Genomic DNA, 23,442 nt, shown 5'->3' with positions numbered 1-23,442 from the left:
TATTATTCATAATTGTTATTTATGACACAACGCATGTTATGTTTTAAAGATATAAATGTATCTTTACTTTGTGTGCTTTAGGCGTCATGAATAAAATAGAGTTTTGTTGTTTAATTAAAAAATCAATTTTTATTTCTTTTTCCTCTCCAACAACTCACATCAAGCATTCTACAGAACAGAAACATAAAGGTTTTTCAATAAGAGCACAATATTTGAATTGCGCGCCAGTTGGCAGTCATGATATCACATGATTATGACATGACAGATCGATAGGAGACAGATGGGAGTTAAGTAAACATGGAGCATTACACGATAGAACAAAGAGTCCGGAGTGTTAAATTAAAATGGTGAAAGTTTGACTGCCACGATTCGTAACGAATTAGGTTATCTGAAGTCACAGGTTTACGCCAACAAGCCCGCGACCACCGAAGTATTGAAGGACGGAATTAGACTCCCTGTCAACGAAATACTGCCACATGTATGCAACAATGTTTTGCAAATTTAGCCAAAAGAGTATAAATGTGCCAGTGAAGCGTGGCGGTCATTTACAAGATGTATTTTTTCATACATAATTCATAAACATAATTCATGAACTTTGAAATATTGCACTTTTATTGAAACACTTTTACTAGCCACTACTCCAAATTGTACTATACTAATCTCGGGTTCCTGTCAAAGATCAAAACAAAATTAACAATAGATTTTCCATGTCATATTCTAAAGCAAGGGTGGCCAACCCGCGGCCCGTTTGGTGTCTACTTGTGGCCCTAGTGTTCATAAAACCACCAAAAAATAATATCTCGTATACGGAAGTATCTCAGTACTTTGATTCAACTATCAGTATTGCGCGTCTTGCGAATATTGCGAGTCTTTTGTGTTCCGTGTACGCAATACTTGCCAGCCGCAAGACGCTGAGAAGAGTGATCCCCTAACTGAAGTTCGCATTTCGCTATGTACCACATCAACTGAATATTTATCAAAAGATGTTGAAAAGAAATGGTGTTTACGTAACAGCAAGATTTCAGTTGTTATTTTATATTTTAAGTAAATACATATAATGAATTTATACCTCCGTCAGCATACCATTCCCTTCCAAGCAGCTGATCAGGGTTCGATTCTCGGCTGTGGGAATTTTATGTTTTGTTATTTTTCACACATTTGCGCTAGTTTACATACAAAAGAGGCTGGCATTTTACAAGTAGAAGGCAGTTAAGAAAAAACAAAAGTGATATTCAAATACCAGTATCTGATAATTAAAATTTATCATTGTGGTCCACCCGAGTCAATATTATACGTATCACGACACGGCGAACTATGATTTAGCTTCCGTTTGAGCCTCAGGGCTTTTTCAATCTGTCCTCTCGCCTTATCATTTGCTCTTTGTTCCTTCTTTTCCTTACGAGTTAGGTCTCCAGAATTAAAATACCTTTCTCTAAAATCTGAAGTGGTTCCTGCAATCTTTTCCGGTGAAACTTCTTTTTGTTCACTTACTAAATGAGTAGTAATTACATTACACAAAGGTTTTATTTCTATGTCTTCGATTGACGGTTCTTTTATTTTCTCAAATGTCAGCAATCTTCTGGAAGTGTATTGACTTAGAACTTGTTCAGAGTTCGCTACAAGTTTGAGGCAGCTGTGGGATGGAAGATTCGATTCTGTGTAGTCCTCTCTGTAAATGGAAGATAAATAATAAAATTGGGGTACATACTTTTTTTAGGTTTTCCTTCATATTTTAATGCATTCCATTTTTAAAGGGTGATAAACAAAATCAAAGCAGTTGCTTTGACAGATGAAATAATGGAGGGAAACATGCAGGCAGCCTAACCTCGCTTCGTTACACCACCAGCACACAATCAATATAATATTTAGACACACTTGCATAAAATTTAAAAGATTTTTTTAGTAGGGCCTTTAGTTACTATACTGGATAGGCACATAAGGGACGGGGCACTGAGAGAAAAGCTCCTCCACGAGTTACAAATCAACCAGGTAAGTCGGTCGATGCGGCACTGCACAGGTTGATTTACAAACTGTAGCAGGCACAGGCGACCGGGCAACTGGCAGTAGGACTCTTCCTGTATACAGAGGGAGCATTCAACTGAACCATTATTAAATCCATCGATGAAGGGGCAGAAAGACATGGACTCGACAAAACCACCGGTGACAAGGGGTGAGGTGAACATCAGAGTATTGGGTGACACGAGGGTGTCCACAGGGAGGGGTGTTATTACCCTTGCTGTGGAGTCTAGTGGTGCATAACCTGATCCTAAAGCTCAACAACAGGGGCCTCTATACACAAGGGTATGCGGATGACATTGCAACCATAATAAGATGTTGGGATGCAGACACAACCAGAGGCCTAATACAGACAACACTGGCAACAGTGGAAGAATTGTGTGAAGAAACAGGGCTGTCAGTCAACCCAGACAAGACAGAACTGGTAATCTTTACTCGCAAAAGGAAATTAGAGGGATGGAGCAATCCAACCTTCTATGGAAAGGAGTTAGAACCCTCAGACGGTTAGGTACGTCGGAATCATCATGGATGCCAAACTGAGCTGGAAAAACCAGGTGGAAACTGTAGGCAGAAAGGCATGTCCTCTAATGTGGGCAACTAAGCGAATCTGCGGCAGAATGTGCGGACTCAAACCTAAAATGATGCAATGGCTGTACACAGCCATTGTAAAACCAAGAATCATGCATGCAACCTTGGTCTGGTGGAGGAGAACAATACTGAAAACAGTGATGGCCACATTCAACCACATACAGGGACTTACATGCAGAGGAATCACAGGAGCCATGCGAACCACTCCAATACTAGCCATGGGAGTGCTGCTGAATCTACCCCCACTAAACATAGAAAGGTGACAATGGCGGCAGCCTACAAGTTACAATGGAAAGGTGAGTTGGCCAAAAACAGTAACACAGATATCAGAACAAGACTGAGGGCGATTAGTACAACAGCTGAGGTAGCCAATGAGGCAGGATGGCAAACAAGTTGAATACTTCTTCAGACAGCAGTTTAGAATGACGTACCCCACAAGGGAGGAATGGGACACGGTTCCAGGCCCTACCCACAAACAGGAACTAATCTGGTTCACAGATGGGTCCAAGATGGAGGAGGGAACAGGGGCTGGGGTCTGTTTACAGGGTTCTAAGAGGGAACTTAGTATACCTCAGGAACACATTTCACTGCATTTCAAGCGAGGACATCTTAGCTTGTGCACAGGAGAATATATGTATCGGGTACAGGAATAAAAACATAGGCATATGCTCTGATAGCCAGGCACCCCTAATGGCACTGGAAAGTAACCGATGTGACTCCAGACTGGTGATGGAATGCAACACCATTCTTGAAAAATTTGCTACCATCAATAAAATAACCCTGATCTGGGTACCAGGACATAAAGGAATTGTGGGCAATGAGCGGGCTGATGGACTAGCAAGGAACGGGGCGAAAGCACCACTTGCGGGATCTAATATGGCCGTAGGAGTAGCAGCTTCTCACACCAAAATACATATTGAAAGGTGGGTCAAATCCCTGCACTGGGAGAAATGGGAAAGGGCATCCGAAATGAGGCAATCCAAAGTACTCATAAACGGACCAGACCCAAGGCGAACCAGACAAGTACTCAATATGGACAGAAACTCACTGAGGGAACTGGTAGGACTACTAACGGGACACTGCCATCTCAGGAAGCACATGCAGTTGTTGGGAGTGGAAAACACCAACAGATGCAGGAAATGTGAAGAGGATGAAGAGACTCCAATTCACCTTTGATGCCAATGTCCCGCTCTGTTGGGAACAAGGCTCAAATACCTGGGAAGACACATTGTAGAACCAGAAGACATATCCACATATCCAATGACAACCCTGGTGAACTTTATTAAAGGGACCAGATTACTGTTAAAGGATTGGGGTAAAATGGGAGATAGCACAATGGACCTATGGCCTAAGTGCTCACGGAAACCTTACGTCAACCGTCGCCTATAGTAAAAAAAAAAAAAAAACTACACTGCCCGTCTAGCTTGTCAAAGCTGATTATTTTACCAGTAACCAGGGTTATTTATTGTTGTTTTAGGACATTTCGGTTAGTCATCTGTATTTTCCAGCTATTGTCGCATGTGTTTCCATTAGTTTCATAAACTAATTAACCATCACGCCGTTTCTCCGCAGGGGTCGGCAGAGAGGACGGACCGCCAAACAACTCGGTCTTGGCACACACTTCTTGCCTCATTCACATTCATACATCGTCTCATACATACTCTTCTATTATTCTGACTTTTGACATGGCCCGACTTAAGTATCTGATTCACTTGGTCGTGCCATGTCTTCCTCAGGCGTCACCGACTTCTGCTACCATTCGCATTTGCATCATATATCCTCCTTACACTCCTTTTTTCGCTCATTCACTCTACATGCCCAAACCATCTAAGCGTCCCTTTCTTAATCTTACTCATTATGCTTACATCAGCCTTGCACTCTTTGCGGATCTCCACATTCCTCACACGATCATACATGGTTTTACCACACATACGCCTCAGGGATCTCATTTCAACAGCATTCAATCTGTTTCAACAGCATTCAAGTAGTTTCATTCTCCCACATTTTTTTGTTTGAGTATGTTTACAAAATAGAGTCTTCTCCCAAGTATAAACGTGCACCTTAATTAAAAAAAAAATGGCAATTTTACGAAAGATCGATAATGGTGTTTGTTTATTTTCACAAAACTTATTTTAACTTATTTATTATCATATATTGTATTGATGCACTATAATCTACCGCTTTCGCTAATTGGACATTTGCCCAGTTTTTTGGGTGGCGGATTAGTGAGCGAGTACTGTATTATGAAACTATTTCTCTTAATGAAAAAAAATCTAAAACTCTCAGCTGACTATAATCTCTAAATAGTATAAAACAAAGTCACTATCCGCGTCTGTCTGTTTGTGCGCTCAGTTCTTCTAAACTATGCAACAGAGTTTGATAAGGTTTTCTCTATCATGTAGAGAATTTCTTCCGGAAGGTTTATATATATAATACATGGATATTATATTTATTGAAAGTAGAGAAAAGTCGAGCAAGGCCGGGTACATGTCAGCTAGTATTTACATAAAGGAGGAATGAAATCTATAGTGCATGCCTGTACAACGGGAACCAGCAGACCAATCTTCTCCCCAGCTCCAGATGTTTAGCGGAGAATGCCAACAGATCACTAAAGATGTTGCTCAGCCCATATTCCACTTTGGCGGGATAGTGGTTCAGCAATTGCTCCGGGGTGAGGGAGTAGTTTTCTCTCTCGATTCCTATCTTTTCTGTGGCTTCTCTTATTCCATATGGAGCTAGCAAAAACAAATAACACACTAGTCTTTAATATTCAATTACAACTGCTACTGACTGTTAGTGGGACTACGGCGTTGTAATACCAATTGGCACATGTTGTCAGGCTGAAGAAAGTATTTAGTGCAGATCGGAAAGTACCTGGCTATTTCGGGCGACATTTTGATTTTGATTAGTAGGGCGTTACTGAAAGTGTCTACCACTTTGGAACGGGGCACAAATTTTTAAATATAAATTACTTGTGAAATAACTCATAATTCCATTTTTATCATGCTTCAAAATATTCATTAGACATTTTAAAAATCAACCCATAAAAATAATTTTCAGACCCTGCGACCCATTCACGTATTCAGAAATTTTGTTGACAAAATTATTTGCTCGGAATATCAGGGAATCGACCTCGTTATAACAGTCAACAATTATATGAAGATAAGCCTGAACTAAAATATGGTTTTGTAATTGCTCATTATAGCCGTGAACTCGCTATTGCCGTAATCGTTATAACCAAGTTCGACTGTAGTTAAAAATATAGATATACATATGTTTGACTGAGGTTTGAACCTTTCTCCCCAGGGACTGACTAAAATGAGTGAACCGCACTATCAATTAAGCCGAATACTAATTGGATGGTACTGCGATTTATTTTGTTTATTAACAGCTGTAAATTTTTATAATGTCATTCAATTTCAGAAAAAAGAGTGTGTGTGCCACCAAAATTAGATTAGAAAATGTATTGTCATCAATGAGTCTATCTGCCGAGTTATTGCTTGATCAGCTGTCGGGGAGTGAGTTAATTTCCACTTCCAAGATAACATTTCATTTATTTATTCATTCAAGAAAACAAAATCGAAATTCAAACATGTAGATGTATTGAAAAAGACACCATATTGATTTTTAATACTTTGCAATTTTGTCCAATAAGAAAAAGAGCAGTGAAACTAGTGTGATAATAACAATACCGTGCTACTAATATTTTAGTATTAATACTCTCAATTTGGGAGGCAGGTATGGGTACCACCGCTGCGGGAACCATTTATTGGATAACTAACACCTCTTTCATAGGTCACCCAAAGTAGCCCGGGTTTATGGGGTGAGGTTTGTCTAGGTCTTGGCGGCTGATAGAACTTCTTCTCCTTCCTTTTCTCAAAAAAACCCTCTACACAGCATTCTCACAGATGGCATAGGCCCTTAGGGAAATTATTTTTCTCAGGGCCTTCTGTGTGGAGCTAATGTAAAAAAAAAAACTCACGGTCTGTGATGATTGCGTCAAATCTCATAGAATCTCTCCACAGCGGCAGGGAGAAGTCACTGACCATCACATCGAGGTAGTGATTCTGCGTCTTGTATTGGCACATGTTCGCTCTCACGCTTTCATCTTGTCCTCTTTCCTGATCAATTATACATAATTACAATAAATAAAACATACAAAATAATGTTGCATTTTATAAGAAAACTATCAAAATGAGAAACAACAGTTCAATTTCAGTGAGAAGATATGGGAGACTGTGAGGAGAGTCTGGACATACGGACGGAGGATGCCAACGTAACACAGGACAGGGACGCCTGAAGCGCCGTGTCGAGGATAAGGGTCCCTGATCCCGATAGCACGAGGAGAAGATGAGATATAAGATAGTATTACCTTTTGTTTAACTCTTGTTGGTCTAGTTTTCCCATGTAACATCTGGTAATCAATGTCGGAACCCCAAACAAAGCCTGAATAAAAAAATAAACATCTCATTTTAATACATCTAAAGATTTCTTGCAGTCGACACACAGTAATATAAGGCCGCTTGCAGACGAGAGACTTGACGAGAGGCGTGGTGGCAGTTGGAAACTAATCCAAAATTCATACAAATTCAAAAGTCTCTTGTGTGCGCCCTCGTAAATATACCGTATTGGATTATAAACTCATCTGCGGACTGCCTAAATCTTCTGTAAATGTCGTAAAATATGTCTACATAACGAAAAGTAAAAGAAAACATAATTAAATATTAGATTGTTAGCGATGACTACCCAAATTTAGGTAGGTGATTTTTAAAATGAATTAGAAATCTAATGATTTTTTTTTAAATATTTATAAACCCTAAAAATATGGGATAGATGGTGAAATGTAGGCAGAGATGTGCAAAATGGGTACCCAAAACCATTTGAAATGCAAAATGGAAATGGGTCAAAACTTTTCCATTTGAAAATGCAAAATGGTTTTTAGAAAAGCATTTCAAATGCAAAATGCAAAATACTTATTTTCAAAATACATTGAAAATGCAAAATGGTTTCTCAGGTAAAAAAATTAAAATAATTATAGAATTTTTAAACAATTTTGTCATTTAATAATGGACATGATGGACACAATGTAGAACAAACATATTACATGATGGTAAATCCAAAAACACCACGACTACAGATTATGAAACCACAAAAAATTTGCGCGGGACTAATGTTGCCAACGTAAAAACTGCTATCTAACATTTAATATTACAGCGTCATGGCCCCATGTTCAGTATTTGAATCAGTGTTTTTTGTAATGGCATCACTCAATTGTCAGGGCTCCTACCAGGGGGCAACTTGAAAAATATAAATTATCTCTCATAGCGTGGTTGAGGACCGACTGATACTTGGGGCTTATGAAAAAAAGATGAGTGGAGATAGTAGGAAGAATGTTGCAAAAAAGCATTTAAAATGGAAAATGCATTGAGAAAAGCATTTAAATGCAAAATGGTTTTTAGAAAAGCATTTAAAATCCAAAATGGAAAATACCCATTTTGCATTTCCATATGAAATGGATTTATTTGAAATAAAGCACATCTCTGAATGTAGGTAAATTAATTGGCTTTAAGCCGCAGTAAACAATTTAAGTATTTCAGAATTAATATTTGAAGGTACCATATTAATTAAATCTAATGGCGAATCGAAAACCGAGTGGTTAAAACAAAATACTACTGAAGAAATTCGTAAAATATTTATGTAATAGAATCGAACCCATGACATTTAATTTCATATTTTTTTCTTTCCCCATTGGTTAATTAGTCTTTTAGTTGTCCATCTTTTATCAAATTATGAATGCCATACATCTTTGAAAATGCATTTATAAATTAGTAAAATTAAATAACAAGAACGACATTGTCGTTGGTTTTTAAAAACTTTTGTCATATTTGATGACCATCAAATCGACAATCAGTGCCTTTTTATATGTTGATATTTGAATGATACTCGGTCTATTTCAGCTTTTGATCAAATTTTATCAGCTGACAAGCATAAAAATATGACCGCTATCCTTGGCAGATGATTACAGTTCGATCAGCGATCAAAAATAAGCGTTTAACGGGGACCTTTCAAAAGTCATGAAATCAAAATGGCACTGATCATTGATTTGACGGTCATCAAATGTGACGAAAGCTTGAAAATACCCCAAGCTAAACATCACACACAGCGAATTAATTGGGACCTGCGGCAGCTAGCCATATTATAAGGAGCATAGGAGCAATTACTCCCTAAATTTCAGTCAATCTAAAAACATACTATAAAAATGCATTAGTTGAATCCAGTTATTGTGTTATTATATTATTATAGGCTAGTTGCTTGATAGAACTGAAATAATAACAGAATTTGAAAAAATCTTTCACGGAACTTGAAAATGAACGTTAAAATTTGATGAATTGTTCAAATTCTCCGAAACAACCCGTCCTTAGTGTTTTTAAATGTCCAGGGAACACTCCCAACCTCTATCCCATTTAAAGTTTATGGATGATAGTGAAGAAAGGTCCCAGAAGAGGACTGCAGGACAAGAGGAATGCTAACTTTAGCAATAAAAGATGTTCATATAACATAACATTTTTAACTCAAGATTTTGAAAATTAACTATTATATCATCGGTGGATGTTCAATACCAGGGAAGAACCATTTTGCAGGTGGATCAAGAATTATCTAGGGAGAAATATATAGGGCTCTTTTGTACTGGGGATGGATAATTCGCGGCATTGACATTGACTGTGTACGAGTAGTCTATTGATCAACTGTTCAACTGTAACTGTTTAACTGTAGTGTCAAAAAACATATTTTGAAATTATTGGCTCGTACGCAGTATTGAAGTTACATAGATGATGTTGCACATAACTGTAAGATTAATAAAAGCGGCGTTAAAGTACCTCCAAATTCAGCAGATGCGACCAGCAAAGAGCCACTGCCGACGAAGGGGTCGATGACCGTGTCCCCATTGCGTATTTGCGTTTGGTTCGCCATCAGCACGGACAGTTGTGCATCCATACTTGTATTGCCAATGAACTTGCGTGTCTTTAGGGAGAGTTTCTTTATCAATTGCCTTTGTCCTTCCGAAATCTGAATAAAAATAATATTAAGCTGTTATATATTACTAGACATAACGCAGGCGTTCTGCTGAGAGTGGTAGATACTGTCCGTATCGCTCTGGTGAACGACAACCATTTAGAATCGAAACGTTAGTTGAAATGGCTTTAGCCGTATTTGGTGACCAGATCTGAATGGCCAGGTACATTTCCTTCACCTCCTCACTCGCTTCAGCCTCTCGACATGTCGCAATTGAGGATGCCATTGTCCCACTTTGAACGAAATTCAAAATATTAAGAATTTAAAATATATATTAACTTACCACCCTTCCGAAGAATAAATCATGTGGTTCATTAGGAACATTATTAGGATCAGACCCGTAATATTCTAAGTAAATAAGTTCATTATCTGGATCCTTCAATTTGATGGGTCCCTCCATGGGTAAATATACAAATGTCTGAAATTAAAGTATACTTAAGTGGAAATTGTACCGAAATAAGAACATAAGAATCAATACTAATCAAATAGAAAATGACAAAGCTTCAATAATGTAATATTATACTAAAGACTTGTGATATTCCCACAAAATCAACAAAAAATGTGGCAACAAAGAATTTTTTTTTTGCTCAATACGCTTATGCGGCAAATATATACAAAATAGGGATAAAAAACACATTCTAGTAGTTAGATAATAATAATCAAACAGGATTTTAAGATTCCAGAAAATTTGTTAAAATTAAAATCGACTGTTCACTTGGCGGCCATTGCGACAAATGCAAAAGTTTTAAGGTTAATTTTTTTTCTTCTCTTCTAAGCAAAAACCTATGGACCCTAAAATAGGTTCTTATTTGGGTTATTTCTTATGAGACGGGTTGAATTTTGTAAATACAGGTTTTCCAATAAGAGGTGTTATTTTGAATAGCCCGCTATTTCGGTAGATGTTACTTTTGAAGCTGTCATTTTTTGACATTTGACAAGTAGAAACTACGCCATTAATAAAAATGGAACGATACACGCCTCAACACATTGAAATTATTAAAATTCACTTGAGTGAATCAAATGCAAATCATCTCGAGTGATGAGGCCCATTTCCAACTCGGTGGCTTCGTCAACAAGCAAAATTGTCGCATCTGGGGCTCGGAAAACCCAAGAGTTATTGTTAAAAAGCCTCTCTATCCTCAACGTGTGACTGTTTGGTGCGGTTTATGGTCCGGCGGAGTCATTGGACCTTACTTTTTCGAAAATGAGGCTGGAGCAACAGTTACGGTGAATGGATCGCTATCGAGTGATGATTAATGATTTTTTATGGCCGGAATTGGATGGTATTGATCTGGACAATGTGTACTTTCAACAAGACGGCGCTACGTGCCACACAAGCAACGAAACCATTGATCTTTTACGATTGAATATCAAAATAACACCTCTTATTGGAAAACCCTGTATCTCAGAGCCAAATTTAATTTTCACTGCAGTGCAACTCAATGTAGTGCTAATTTCACTTGACTGCAAATGTAGCCAGCCGCACAATAGGGGTTAATATTATTGTCAAAAGATAGCATGAAGAAAAAACGTCATATTATCAGGTTTTTTTAACGAAATAGCTACTAAAATGCATTATTTTCCATTTCCGGAAACTGAAATACTTTCTACTCGTTATTAACTAACTGATGAATAGTGTTTTTAAAATAAAATGTGTGTAATTATTGAAGACAATATTAGCGATTTCTTAACGAAAATCTGAAACAGAAAATCAGAAAAGGATACGGTCACATCTAGGACTCGAACGCAGGACCCTTGTCTTTCCGGGACACCGCTCTACCAACTGAGCTAATGGGACCCTATCCCCCTCGGTCACTTTTAACTGTATCATACTTCGAATAAGAACTACCAACATTGTCTTCATTTTTTCACCGCACATTTTTATTGGCAACTATCTTTATGTATGATTGCAAGATTCAACCCGAACTAAATGCAATCTAGACAGCGTCTTTTTAGATAAACCTATCTTATTTTTTTTTAATGTGCGACATCTATTGACTTTTCTGCAAGTCTAGGTAAATATTTTCATTTAGAAATCGCTAATATTGTCTTCAATAATTAAATATTACAATTTGAGGTTTTACTCAATAAAGTTATTCCGAAAAATAAATAAAATGTGTGTATTAAGCATGTCCCTATTTTCTGTATATTTACCGCTTACGTTTAATAGTGAATTCTTAATGCAAATGTTTGGGCAGTTACATAAGCACGATCTTAGGCTTCTACAGACTGCTGGCCGGCACAGGTACTAACTGAAGCTACCGCGTCGAAAGGCTCGACCATACTACAGTCCTTTCCTTAATTCATGCCTATTATTTCATCCCTGGCCACATGTTTTCTCAAGAACCACAGACAAACTACTGGGCAAACTTGTCATCTGTATCGGCTTTACTTTCCACTTATAGAGTGCTACCAATTACTGTAGAATAGTTACAATACCTTCAATTTCTGACATTTATAATACCTACATTTTAAAGGATTTATCAACGCTATCTTTATTCTCCGATGGCGGTGATTTTATGCTTGATTCTGCCATGTTACACCAGCGCGTCTACCGGCCAGAGTTGCCAGCCAATACAAGTAAATACTGGCGATATTTTAATGGAGTTGAACGTATTATTAATATTCTAGGGTATTTTGTGCTACAAAGTCAACAAAAGTATATAAGGTATGAACCTCGCCACATTCCGGAATGAAGAATAAATTACAAAGAAAACAGAAGAATACTTGTTATTTTACCTCTATCTTTTTCACTTTTTCTGGCAAAGTAAAATGTTTACAGAACGTCTCGACTGTGATTTTAAACGACTTATCTTTAGTAAAATATGGTTCCATAATATTTCTTGGGCAGGCGTTGGTTGTCTCGCTCTCTTCGCTGCCTTTGGGAAATGTAGAGTGCCAACTGTCAGTTGTGTTGGTTAAAGATTCCTTCATATTCAAATGCAGAAGATCTTGGGATTTCGATCGCCCCCATAATTCTATACACCATCTTAAGGACATGGAACGAGAAGAAAGCTGACGGGCGCATTCTTCCGAAGGCAATTCCACAATCCAATAAAGCGTATCCTGAGTTGGTTTCTCAACCCATTTCATCTGGATTTTAAAAAGCGACAGCAGAGACTGCATTTCCTGAAAAAATCCATAGCATTTAAGGTAATTATTTTTACATTTTCGTACCTATTTTCAAACTAAGGGGACCCTGCGCTTATAGCCACTGGTTAAATGATTTTTAGGCTGGCAGTACCTACCTACTGAACTCGCTTTGATTAGCTTCCACAATGTTGTCAAATATAAAGGATTTTACATGTATATTAATATTTACGAAAATAATATTCAATATCGCCATTTTCAATAATCGTTAATTCAAAACGTCATTCATTATTGTCAGTAAGTTGAATCAAAGGTAGTTGTAGGTAAAAATTTACCACAACTATTTTCACGCATACAACAGGCTATTAGATTGGGGTCATTAAGTAATTTATGCGTATTTAGATTGAAACGAAACTTTCGCAAGAGTCTCTCCATAGAAAATGGCGTCAAAGGGTTCGTTTTATAGGGTAAATTTGGAATTTTGAATAAAAATGTAATTATAATGCATCTTTTACCATGTATCTCGACGTAAGTCATTGTTTCTTGTAGTAATTAAGTTAAAACGAAGTGTTATGTCCATAATCTGTGTCTATTAAAAGTATGTAGGCACAAATAAATGTATGGAGGTTAGGAAAATATTTAGCGCGTTGAAAATCACCGTGGAAAGGCGAGTTTATTTGCTCCAAATCAAAAACATATAATTTTATTTACCGGGTACCGGAAGTCCACATGTTCTTGGGCGAACCATAATAGGTACCTCTTCCACATATTTAAAGAATGTGAACAATTTCTGGTCATGAAAAAACGGAACAACAAAACTCTTGCGGATAGATGGTATTCATGTGTTTTGAGGTAATTTTACATGTATTTTCAGGTTATCAATTCATGGTAACGCAAGTGTCAAATAATAGCTGTCAAAATAAACCTTTTATCTATGGAACCAATATCTGTAAATTTTTCTAGCTACCTACATCATAATTTTTTGATTATACCGCAAAAATAGCCCGCAATATCAAATTGTTGTCTGTGGTTTAAATTTGTTTATGGTTAAAAATTTGACATATCCATGATCCATGTGCGGCATGTGCGTTTGAAATTCAGAAAACTGACAAGTGCACATAACCTAATCGTCGTTGCATGTATTTTTTTGTTTTAACGTGATCTAAAACTAAATTTAACATGGGGAGGGGTCGAAAGGGACGTTGTTCTAGAAACAATAAGATAACGAAGGATGCGCCAGAGCCAGAATTCCTAACAAAAGCCCCTCATTCTTTTGTTATTCACAGGGGACTTGCTTCAAAACACACTTCTGAATTGACTAAAGATTTCAGGACTGTTATGGAACCTTTCACGGCATCCCAATTAAAGGTAAATAAAGATGGCTTGATGGACCACAATTAATACTGTTCGTATGCCAATCTATGTTATGATATTAATATATTTATGTGCTTCCAGGAAAGAAAAAACAACAGTATCAAAGATTTCGTATCAGTCGCCGGATACCTACATGTCTCTCATTTATGTATATTCAGTATGACAAAATTGGGTCTATATTTGAAGATATCTCGCTTACCCCGAGGTCCCACGCTGACATTCAAAGTTGAAGACTTCTGTTTCACCAAAGACGTCATATCGAGCCTGAAGAAGCAGTATTTCTTGCAAAAAGCGTACCATACATCACCACTGATTGTGATGAACAGCTTCTCAGGAGAGGGAATGCACCTTAAGTTAATGGCAAACATGTTCCAGAATATGTTCCCGACCATTAATATTTCTAATGTAAGTTTGCTAATCTTTTAGGGTTTCTAGCCACGCTAAATGCCAACATTTAAAAAAATATTTTGTGTGAACTTATTACTATAAAGGCCAAATATAAATACTGGGTGCTGTGTTGAGGGTCATTTTGATGAGAGGAAGATGTGAACATGGGTCGTAGGAGAGAGGAAACCCAGAGGCCTACAAATCTTTACACAGCCGAGCTGTTGAACTGTGTTTACTAAATTACTGTTTTATTTCAAGTTTTTTTAACTTAAAAAAATAATTTTGAGAATAAAGAACTTACCTAAAAACCTTTTTATATTCATACAAAGGTATCAGGTATATCAACATTTTAAAATATCATAGAATACGAACAGAAATTATTGTAAAATATCAATATAATAGAAATATGGGGAAACGCGCAATACATACTTAATATATAATAATACAGGATAAAATTATGAATAACTCTCGCAAGCGCATTTGAAGTGAAATGACACTAAACTGCGCTATATAAATGCCATGTTATTATTATTCAATTATATCCCAGACACTAAATCTGTCATTCATCTTCTGAATACATTGAGCTAAATTGTTGTATTGCTTGGTACCGAATCAAGTTATTAAAATATATAAATCAAAATGGAAAACTCTCCTTCAACTGATGCAATATTGTCTACAAGCCTTTAATATGCTTGGTGTGACTCTGTGACCAGCTCAGGCACCGGGGATCTGTCGAAGCCAGAGTCCAGTTAGCCTCTCAGAAGCTAAGCATACTGTACATGGCCTGCAGATATTTTAACTTCAAAATTTCGTAAAAGACAAAAAACAGGCGGTCTGTTTGATAGGTTCCCCTATCTTAACAAATCCAATCTTTAGAGCACAGGACGTCAGGTGTGTCTGCTGTCATAGATCCCTAGCGCCATTGATCCCTTCGGCACCGGTGCATAGTCGGTAAACATGCCAAATTCAAGCTCGGCTGTGGAACATTCTCCCGGCATCTGTATTTCCTCCTCTTCAAGACACATGTTCACTCCTTCCTCTAGAGACAGCCTGGGTTCTCATTACCTCGCAAAACCTGGTCCGCCATCAATAGGTTAAGGTGCTCCCATAGCCGCTGTACCCACATGATGCACAGATGGGGCCTTAAAGAGTCGGCGATGTGTGAATGTGTTGCGGTACAGACCACCGAACATGTGGTCAACGAATGCCCGCTCCATTCATTCCCTGAGGCCCTAGAATGGCTCGCAGACCTGGATGTCCCCCTCTGACTCCCCCACCGTACGAAAGAAGAAGACTCCTTCGTCTCAGGAAATTCCCCCCACAAAGCATCTTCAAAGGTGACAATGTGGGAAATTTTTTACTCGTCTGGAGTTAATGTAGATAACTTTTTTTTAAAAATAAATTCTCTTACTTTTCCAGGTAAAACTTAAAACTATAAGGAGGTGCGTGTTGCTGAACTACAACCCTGACACAAAATTAATAGATTTCCGGCATTACTATATTAAAATGGCACCTGCCGGTCTGACGAGGGGAACTAAAAAGATTGTCCAGGGAAAAGTGCCAAATTTGAGCCGCTGCACAGACATGTCGGAATTCTTTGAGAAGTAAGAAACTGTTCTTAGTCTTCAGACATATTACACTTTTTTTTAACCTTTCCCTTACTGTGCTAAAAAAATCCACGCGTTCCGGTGCTGTGTAGTCAATACACATCTCAAAATAAGTGATTTAATATCGGAAAAATATGAATATTCATAGCTAATCGATTATGTTTATTATATTTTTTTATCAAAAGTGATAGTAATTGTAATTTCATTGCTGAAAACATGAAAAAACTATCGGCAGATGCTAAAGAAACGTGTGAGGGGTCCACATCTAACGACGATTCGCGGCAGACTGGCTAGCGGCTGGCACAAACACAGCTGTGCGGTTGTAGGTATCGATGGTCTAAATCAAAATACAACTGCAGACGTGTGGATGTCTCATGTTCCCGCATAGCAAATTAAAGCGGGACATCAATAGCGTGTCATTTCCTCGCACACTTCGCGTATTAGTATCACACGGTTGATTGTATTGGTGTATTTGTTCCCGATTTTTAACAAAAATCTCTGATTTTTAATTGAATTTGAAAACTATGTAAAATATTATTTTTTAATTCAGTGCATAAAAGTATAACGGAGGAATACCTAAAATCTGAACCCAGAATTTATTATATTTGTAGAGTTATTAAAGTTATTAGAAGCAATGTGTAGTAAATACACACCACAGATAAGGAAAGGTTAAAGAAAGAAACATTCCCAGGTTACGACTGACCTGACAATATTTGAATTCCTCCTACTAACATCATAATAAGTGGAATTGTTGCTTTTGCAATGATGGAGGACTTAGCTAGCAGAGAATTGAACCCGCCACACTGCAGCGGGAATTTGATGCTTTTGTATTGCTTTACCAACTAACCGATCATACTTATTATTACTATTTGGAATTCAAATATATACTTGACCATGTGACTTGCAGTGATGGATTTTTTAGTAAAAATAACAATAGTATTTTTATTCAACCTATGTACTAGTTTCGCTTGATGGTGTGTGGGTAAGTTGATAAGTAATGTGAAATATTCTTGCGTAGCGTGTAACATTATTTAAGTTTAAATTACTTTTTATTTTCAAAATTGGAACTACTTATCATATCAGATGGTAAAAATAATTTTTTTTTTTTTTGTACGACAGACAGGTAAGTCCAATTATGGTACAATTTTTTTAAAACTAACAATACATGTACATAATTTTTTTATAACATGGTATAGTGATATTAAACACATCTATATCCGCTGGTAGGGCATTTAGCAAGGTCATACCTCTTGTCATGCTATGTTGGGCAATGACATCTGTCCGACCCTGCGGTATGCAGAATAGGTCGTGGCTACGATTTCGACAGTATTTATCTGGAACGAATAAGCCACAGCATGACAGGAGATATGGACAATCGATAAGGTTTTTTAGTAACTTTAATTCAAATACCATGAGTCCGGCATTACGCCTGGCCTCCAGGCTTTGGTAATTTGTCTCCTTTAGCAGTTCCACGTGATGCATTAATTTCGGATATATTCCGTATGATCGCATGTAAACATACCTTAGGAATTTTTTTTTAATTTGTTCAATCATATTTATGTATTTAAGTTGATAAGGTATCCAGACAGTACTGGCGTACTCCAGCTTGCTTCTGACCACTCCGTTGAACATGGCGGTCATTGCTTCTGTGTTATTGAATTGTTTGCAAATTCTAATTACAAAACCATCAGTTTTGGAGCAAGCCGAGGTAAGCTGCACTATGTGGTTTGAAAATGTCAGCTTGGGATCAAAGATCACCCCAAGGTCCTTGATGATGTTTACGCATGTTAGTACTTCACCATTCATTCTATACTGGCAGAATAGCGGATTTTGTGAACGACTATAAGTCATAAAAATGCATTTTTTTATATTGAAATTAAGTTTATTATCTACCGACCATATCATAATTGAATCGAGGTCAGCCTGCAGTTTTGAATAATCATTATCTGATTCGATTTCCTTCATCAGTTTCATGTCATCCGCGAATAGTAGACATGAGCTGTGACGTATGCAGTCCTGAATGTCATCTATCAGAATAAGGAATAACATGGGACTGAGATTCGATCCTTGAGGAATTCCTGACAGAGCTGCAAACTTATGGGAGTGGTATCCATTTATATTTACATACTGACTCTATTTTTTAAATATGATGCAAAAAATGTCAGTAGGGGTTGATTAAAACCTATTTCATTTATATCATTTACGGTAAATTTAAAATTATTCATAAACTGCTCATTCGTAGATGCCGTTAATTTAATTAATTTTGGAAAAAAAAAACTTTATTTTTTTGTCTTTTCACTTCTGCTTTAAAATAATTACGATGAATTATTTATTTTCGCATGTACATTCACAATATGAATAAATAGTTTTACATACAAATACAATATTGTATCGGTGATTCAATTCAACATTGTATTCGAATTTATATCATATTCCACCGACTAACCTGTTTTAATTAAGAGAGTGAAAACACATTATTGAGACAACATTGTGGTCCAACCGTCTAGTGGTCATACTTTAGCGGCCCATCGTATACATATAATACTTTGACTGACTATCCTACACATGAAGAAGAAGAAGTATATGTTTCTATGTCTATTTCTATGCAGAGCTGGTATGCTGTCAGAGAGTGAGGGAGAAGATGATCCCAACGCCCACATTACCCTTCCACAGGACCTCAGCTCCAGGGGGACGAGAGCTGACGGACAGTCCGCCGTGAGACTGTCGGAATTAGGACCCAGGCTGACTCTGAAACTCGTTAAGGTTGGTAACATCTCATCATGAATAATCCAAATATCAAATTTCTCTTAGCTTTTAGGCCTCAGTATTCTTTCAACTCACCAAGGTTCAGTTGTTTTGTCCGTAGTACAGTTAAATGGATAAAATCTACGGAACATAATTTACCCAAAACTTCATGTATTTTTTTATTTTGTTCTGTTTTATTTAGATTGGATAAATAATGGTGGTAGCTCTGTCAATAACTTTTAACCCCTCCAGGGTTTGAGGGTCATATGTGACCGGGCGTCCATATTTAATAAAAGTATTTTTATCTTTTTTCTATCGTGCGAAAATAAATCATTTTGTTAATGAATAGAGAAATAATAATTCTTTCCAGTTTGTCTCAAATATGTATTGGAATCCTATTATTGGGTTTATAAAAACAGTTTATTTTTAAACAAGTTCTGCTGTGTAATTATTATTACGCGTGACAGCTGTTTCGCCCTCTGAAGGCATTATCAAACTGTGGGTAGCCCACTTACAGACGATAAATTTATATTATTTCTAGGTAGGTATTTTAATTTCATTTACTGATTTCTTAATTGATTTCTAAGTAAAATATCAAAAATTATTAATGGTTATTACCCCAGCAAAGTTTCCCCAATTAGTGTAATGTTTAAATTTGACTGAATGTCTTTATGTTAGTTATTCCCAAACGATGACTCATAGGGTTATTTTAATAGCATAATTAAGTACTTCATAGTGTTAAAGGACCGGCCCGTTTGTCCAACATAAACAGCAACATAACAACATAAACAGAAGCAACATAAACAGAAACAGCTGTCACGCGTAATAATAATTACACAGCAGAACTTGTTTAAAAATAAACTGTTTTTATAAACCCAATAATAATATTATTGTATATATAAAAAATAAAAAAATAAAATGGAGTTCTACAAATTAAACTTAATAACAATAAATAGTATTGGAATCCATTAATAAAATACTAAAAATGTATAAATCGTATCAAATCGTAACAATCTAAAAAATTTAAAAAAATCTTTTTTATTATAATAATGAGATAAAAGTGAAGGTAAAGTTTTCTTACAAATTCCCCAAACAAAATTAAAGTGTTTTTGATGTATAGAGTTCTCTCAATTTTTCTATGGTTGGAGTAAAAAATTATGTAAAAATGTGGTTAGCATTTTTGACAACATTTTTCACGTTTGATATTAAAATTTTATTATTTAGAAATAGTTTATTTTAAATGCATCCACCGGAACAATTAAAAACAGTATTTGTTTTTACGGTAAATTAAAAAAGAAGATATATATATATATATATATAGTGCATTTGAAATATGTATACGAATGTACTGAAGGGTTAAAGGTGGTCGATCTTACTTTGTCACAGTGACTGCTGTCACTTGATGACCCAAATTTTTTAGAGAAACCTTTTTGAATATTGTTGATCAACATTATTTTAATAACAATATGTGTTAACTTTGTACTAGGTTGAGGACGGTTTGTTGGACGGAGAAGTATTATTCCACGAATTCATTCACAAAACTGAAGAAGAAAAGGAAGAAATCCGGAAGATGAGAGAAGCCAAGAGGTAAAGGCCTTTTGATGCTAAACAAAATACTGACTTGTAATATTTCTTTTTTGCCAGATATGTATGTTAATAATGTGTTTAATTTTAGGAAATTGAAAGAAAAGCGTAGGAAGCAACAGGAAGAGAATGTCAAGGAAAAGGAAGCTAAGAAGGAGAAGCATAAACTTAAATCTATGGAGGGCATTAAAAGGAAAAAGGATCAAACAGAAACGGAGAGGTGAGCTATATTGTTTTATGTACAGTCCGTCAAGAAAGTGTACATATTTAATAAAATTGAACTAAAAAAATTTATTTCTATGGTAACACCGATTTTAGAACAAACTTAAGTAGCATACAAATATGAGGTTGTGAATAACTTCTGAATTAAATATTGGACATATCAATGTTTTTACAAAAAAAAAAAAACATTTGAGTTGTGAAGATGCAAAACCCGCCCTGGAAATTTCTGCTGCTTTTGATACATTCACAAAAAGTACTCAAGTAAATTGAAAATAAGTATAATATTAATATTAATTTGTAATTAATTTTATTTTTAACACGTTGAACGCCATTTTGGAAATGAAGAAACATTACCATTTTAAATTTGAAAAAAAAATTACTCAGATGGCATTGGCGACCATCAAAACGTATTTCTTTTTTTTTACCAAAATTTTCCATGAAAATCAAGAAAATTGACTGCAATCACCGGTGACCGTCATGGCACTGGGAGAAAAATGACAATTTTCGTTATGAGGTCACCGGTGACCTACATGGCGTTCAACGTGTTAACATAAAAGATATTTTCAAGGTGTTCTGAACAGTTTTTTGTGAATCCAGATTTCCGAAAAATTCCAAAGCCGGTTTTGCAACTCCACGATTCATTTGTTTAATTTCACCCTAAAACATTACTTCAAATAATATGTAGTTATTTACTTAGCTACTTAATTATTAATACGCATTACAATTTTGTACTTGCTACCAAATTATCAGTGATTCACTAAAAATATTTTTTCTTCAAAAAGAAAATTATGTGTTTTCAAATGTTCAAATGTTTGTGGCTTTCACCCTTCAACGGTATTTTCTAGGACATCATTTCAAATTATATAGAGAGGGAAGGTGATTATTATTTAAATGAAAAATTATGTGGAAGAATGAAGTGAGTTCAGACTTAGAAAAGATTATATGTCTAACGAAGGGTAGGCAATTTTAGATAAGGCTTGATTGATATTATAGAAGAGGTAATATTTGAACATATCTACAATGTGTCCTCTTTTCCCAGACTCATGGATTTGGCTTCAGCCGAATCTCAGAGAGCCACAGCCGGTGCCGATGATGATGATGCAGAGTATTACAGGCAGGAAGTTGGAGAAGAACCTGAACATGGTAAATATTCTCAATTCTTATTTATTCATCTTTTGCTTTGCTTGCAATTTTTTTTGTGCACCCTGAAACGATCTCCATAATTCAGAATTGAAAATTTGCTTGAAATAATGGCATCTGCCATATTTAGTGAACATATTTCCCTACAATGAGTTTGGTGCATAGATAATAAAAACAAGGATGATGGACCACAAACCATTATTAATATGTTCAGTCGTACCTCGGCGACAGTTGGCAAGCTTCCATTCAGCATATCTCCTTTTGTTTCTGTTATCCACGGTTTTGTGTTTACCTTTTCAAACCTCCTTACACTCACGCTTGCTCTGAAGAGGTAGTTGAAATAACCGCTACATTAATGTTATGTTTAACTTAACTATATTTATTTTCAGATCTATTTGATTCTAACCTAGCTGCAAATAGGAAACGGCAGGCTGATCCCAACAAAGTATCCAAACCTAAAATAATGAAGTTTGACAAATCCCGGGATAATAAAAAACCGGGTGCCACCGGCCCGGGATTCAAAACCAGACCTGGAAAGGGTGGCGCGTCTCCGGCAGGTAAATTCAACAAGGGAGGAAAACCCTTCAACAAGGGTGGCAGGGACGACAAGAAGAGAGTCGGAGGAAGAGGAAACAATCCTAAATACGGATGGAAAGCACAGAATAAAATGGACGGTGATGAGAGTTCTTCTCGCGGCGGCGGCACTTTCAAAAAGGACGGACCTCAAAAGTCTTCTTTCAAAAAGGGAGGCGGAGGAGGTAAGCAAGCCGGAGGGAAGAAGGTCTTTGGATCAAAGATCAACAAAACTAAGGGCAACTTCAAGGGCAAACGGAAATAAAACTATTTTAAACTTAGAAATCTGACGGTAACACGGGTTACTTATTTCATGTCCATCTATGAATAATTTTCAATGGGGTAAATTATTTTTCCCTAGAAAATAAAAGTTTATTTTTGTAATTAATATTCCTTTTATTTCATCTTTTTGTGAATTTCTTATTAAATAAACCATATGAAACTGAAAAACCCTTCTCTTTATATTCCGAGAGTTCAATTTGTATTATCGAAGTTTGAAATTAAAAACAGTTTTCTCACATTAATAGTATTTATTACATTATCATGTAACCAACATTATAAAAATACATACATAATTCAAAGAACATATTGGAAAAAGGGATAATACTTTAATCTATGTACAAAAACAACAAAGGGAAATGTTTGATTGAACAAAATGGTCCAATCCCTTGACAAATAATAAGACAACATCAAATTCAAAGATTTAAAGAATATGCAAAAAATGCAATAGAGATTCCATGATTAGAAAATCATTAATACATTCCAAATTGAAATATGTAACTAAACATAAGCGCAAACATTTTGAGCATTGCAAATATAAAAAAAACAATGGATGTTTTTTGAGATACAAGATTTATATAAGATTTTTATGCATAGCACAATGGATAAGAAATTATTATAAGAATTAATTACTCGCCTGAAATATCCATACAAATTGAAAATATCTGCCGAATAAAAATAAATGCCGCCGCCAGTGGTCCAGTGCACCTGACCGGACATCAGAAGGTGCGGGTTCAATTCCCGTCGGTGGCATTTATTTTTA

At 36.2% G+C, this 23,442-nt stretch overlaps 2 protein-coding genes across 3 annotated transcripts; one reads left to right on the top strand and one right to left on the bottom strand.

Annotated features, from left to right (window-relative positions):
• Positions 1-97: 97 nt before the first annotated feature.
• LOC149417941 (tRNA (guanine(10)-N(2))-methyltransferase TRMT11) lies at positions 98-13,671 on the bottom strand. 2 transcript variants are annotated; one of them, XM_089639559.1, is made up of 8 exons: positions 13,480-13,671; positions 12,418-12,807; positions 9,962-10,096; positions 9,483-9,672; positions 6,977-7,050; positions 6,587-6,725; positions 5,141-5,339; positions 108-1,669 (listed from the first exon to the last, which is right to left on the bottom strand). In XM_089639559.1, exons 1-8 carry the CDS (start codon positions 13,564-13,566, stop codon positions 1,264-1,266), a joined length of 1,620 nt encoding a protein of 539 aa, XP_089495685.1. In that variant the 5' UTR covers positions 13,567-13,671; the 3' UTR covers positions 108-1,263. The 2 variants fall into 2 exon arrangements, with proteins under 2 accessions (XP_089495686.1, XP_089495685.1); XM_089639560.1 differs by lacking the exon at positions 9,962-10,096 and having other exon boundaries at positions 98-1,669.
• Positions 13,672-13,867: 196 nt separating this feature from the next.
• ppan (Brix domain-containing protein peter pan) lies at positions 13,868-22,860 on the top strand. Its single transcript, XM_089639249.1, has 8 exons — positions 13,868-14,136; positions 14,224-14,547; positions 15,949-16,133; positions 18,746-18,899; positions 20,368-20,468; positions 20,557-20,685; positions 21,727-21,830; positions 22,217-22,860. Exons 1-8 carry the CDS (start codon positions 13,948-13,950, stop codon positions 22,663-22,665), a joined length of 1,635 nt encoding a protein of 544 aa, XP_089495375.1. The 5' UTR covers positions 13,868-13,947; the 3' UTR covers positions 22,666-22,860.
• Positions 22,861-23,442: the final 582 nt, after the last annotated feature.

Source organism: Hesperophylax consimilis, chromosome 14, assembly GCF_061612785.1.
Source record: "Hesperophylax consimilis isolate HC1 chromosome 14, BYU_Hcon_1.0, whole genome shotgun sequence".
NCBI classification, from domain to species: domain Eukaryota; kingdom Metazoa; phylum Arthropoda; class Insecta; order Trichoptera; family Limnephilidae; genus Hesperophylax; species Hesperophylax consimilis.
Note: the sequence above shows the minus strand (reverse complement) of the source record. Positions and strands in the feature narration are given on the sequence as shown.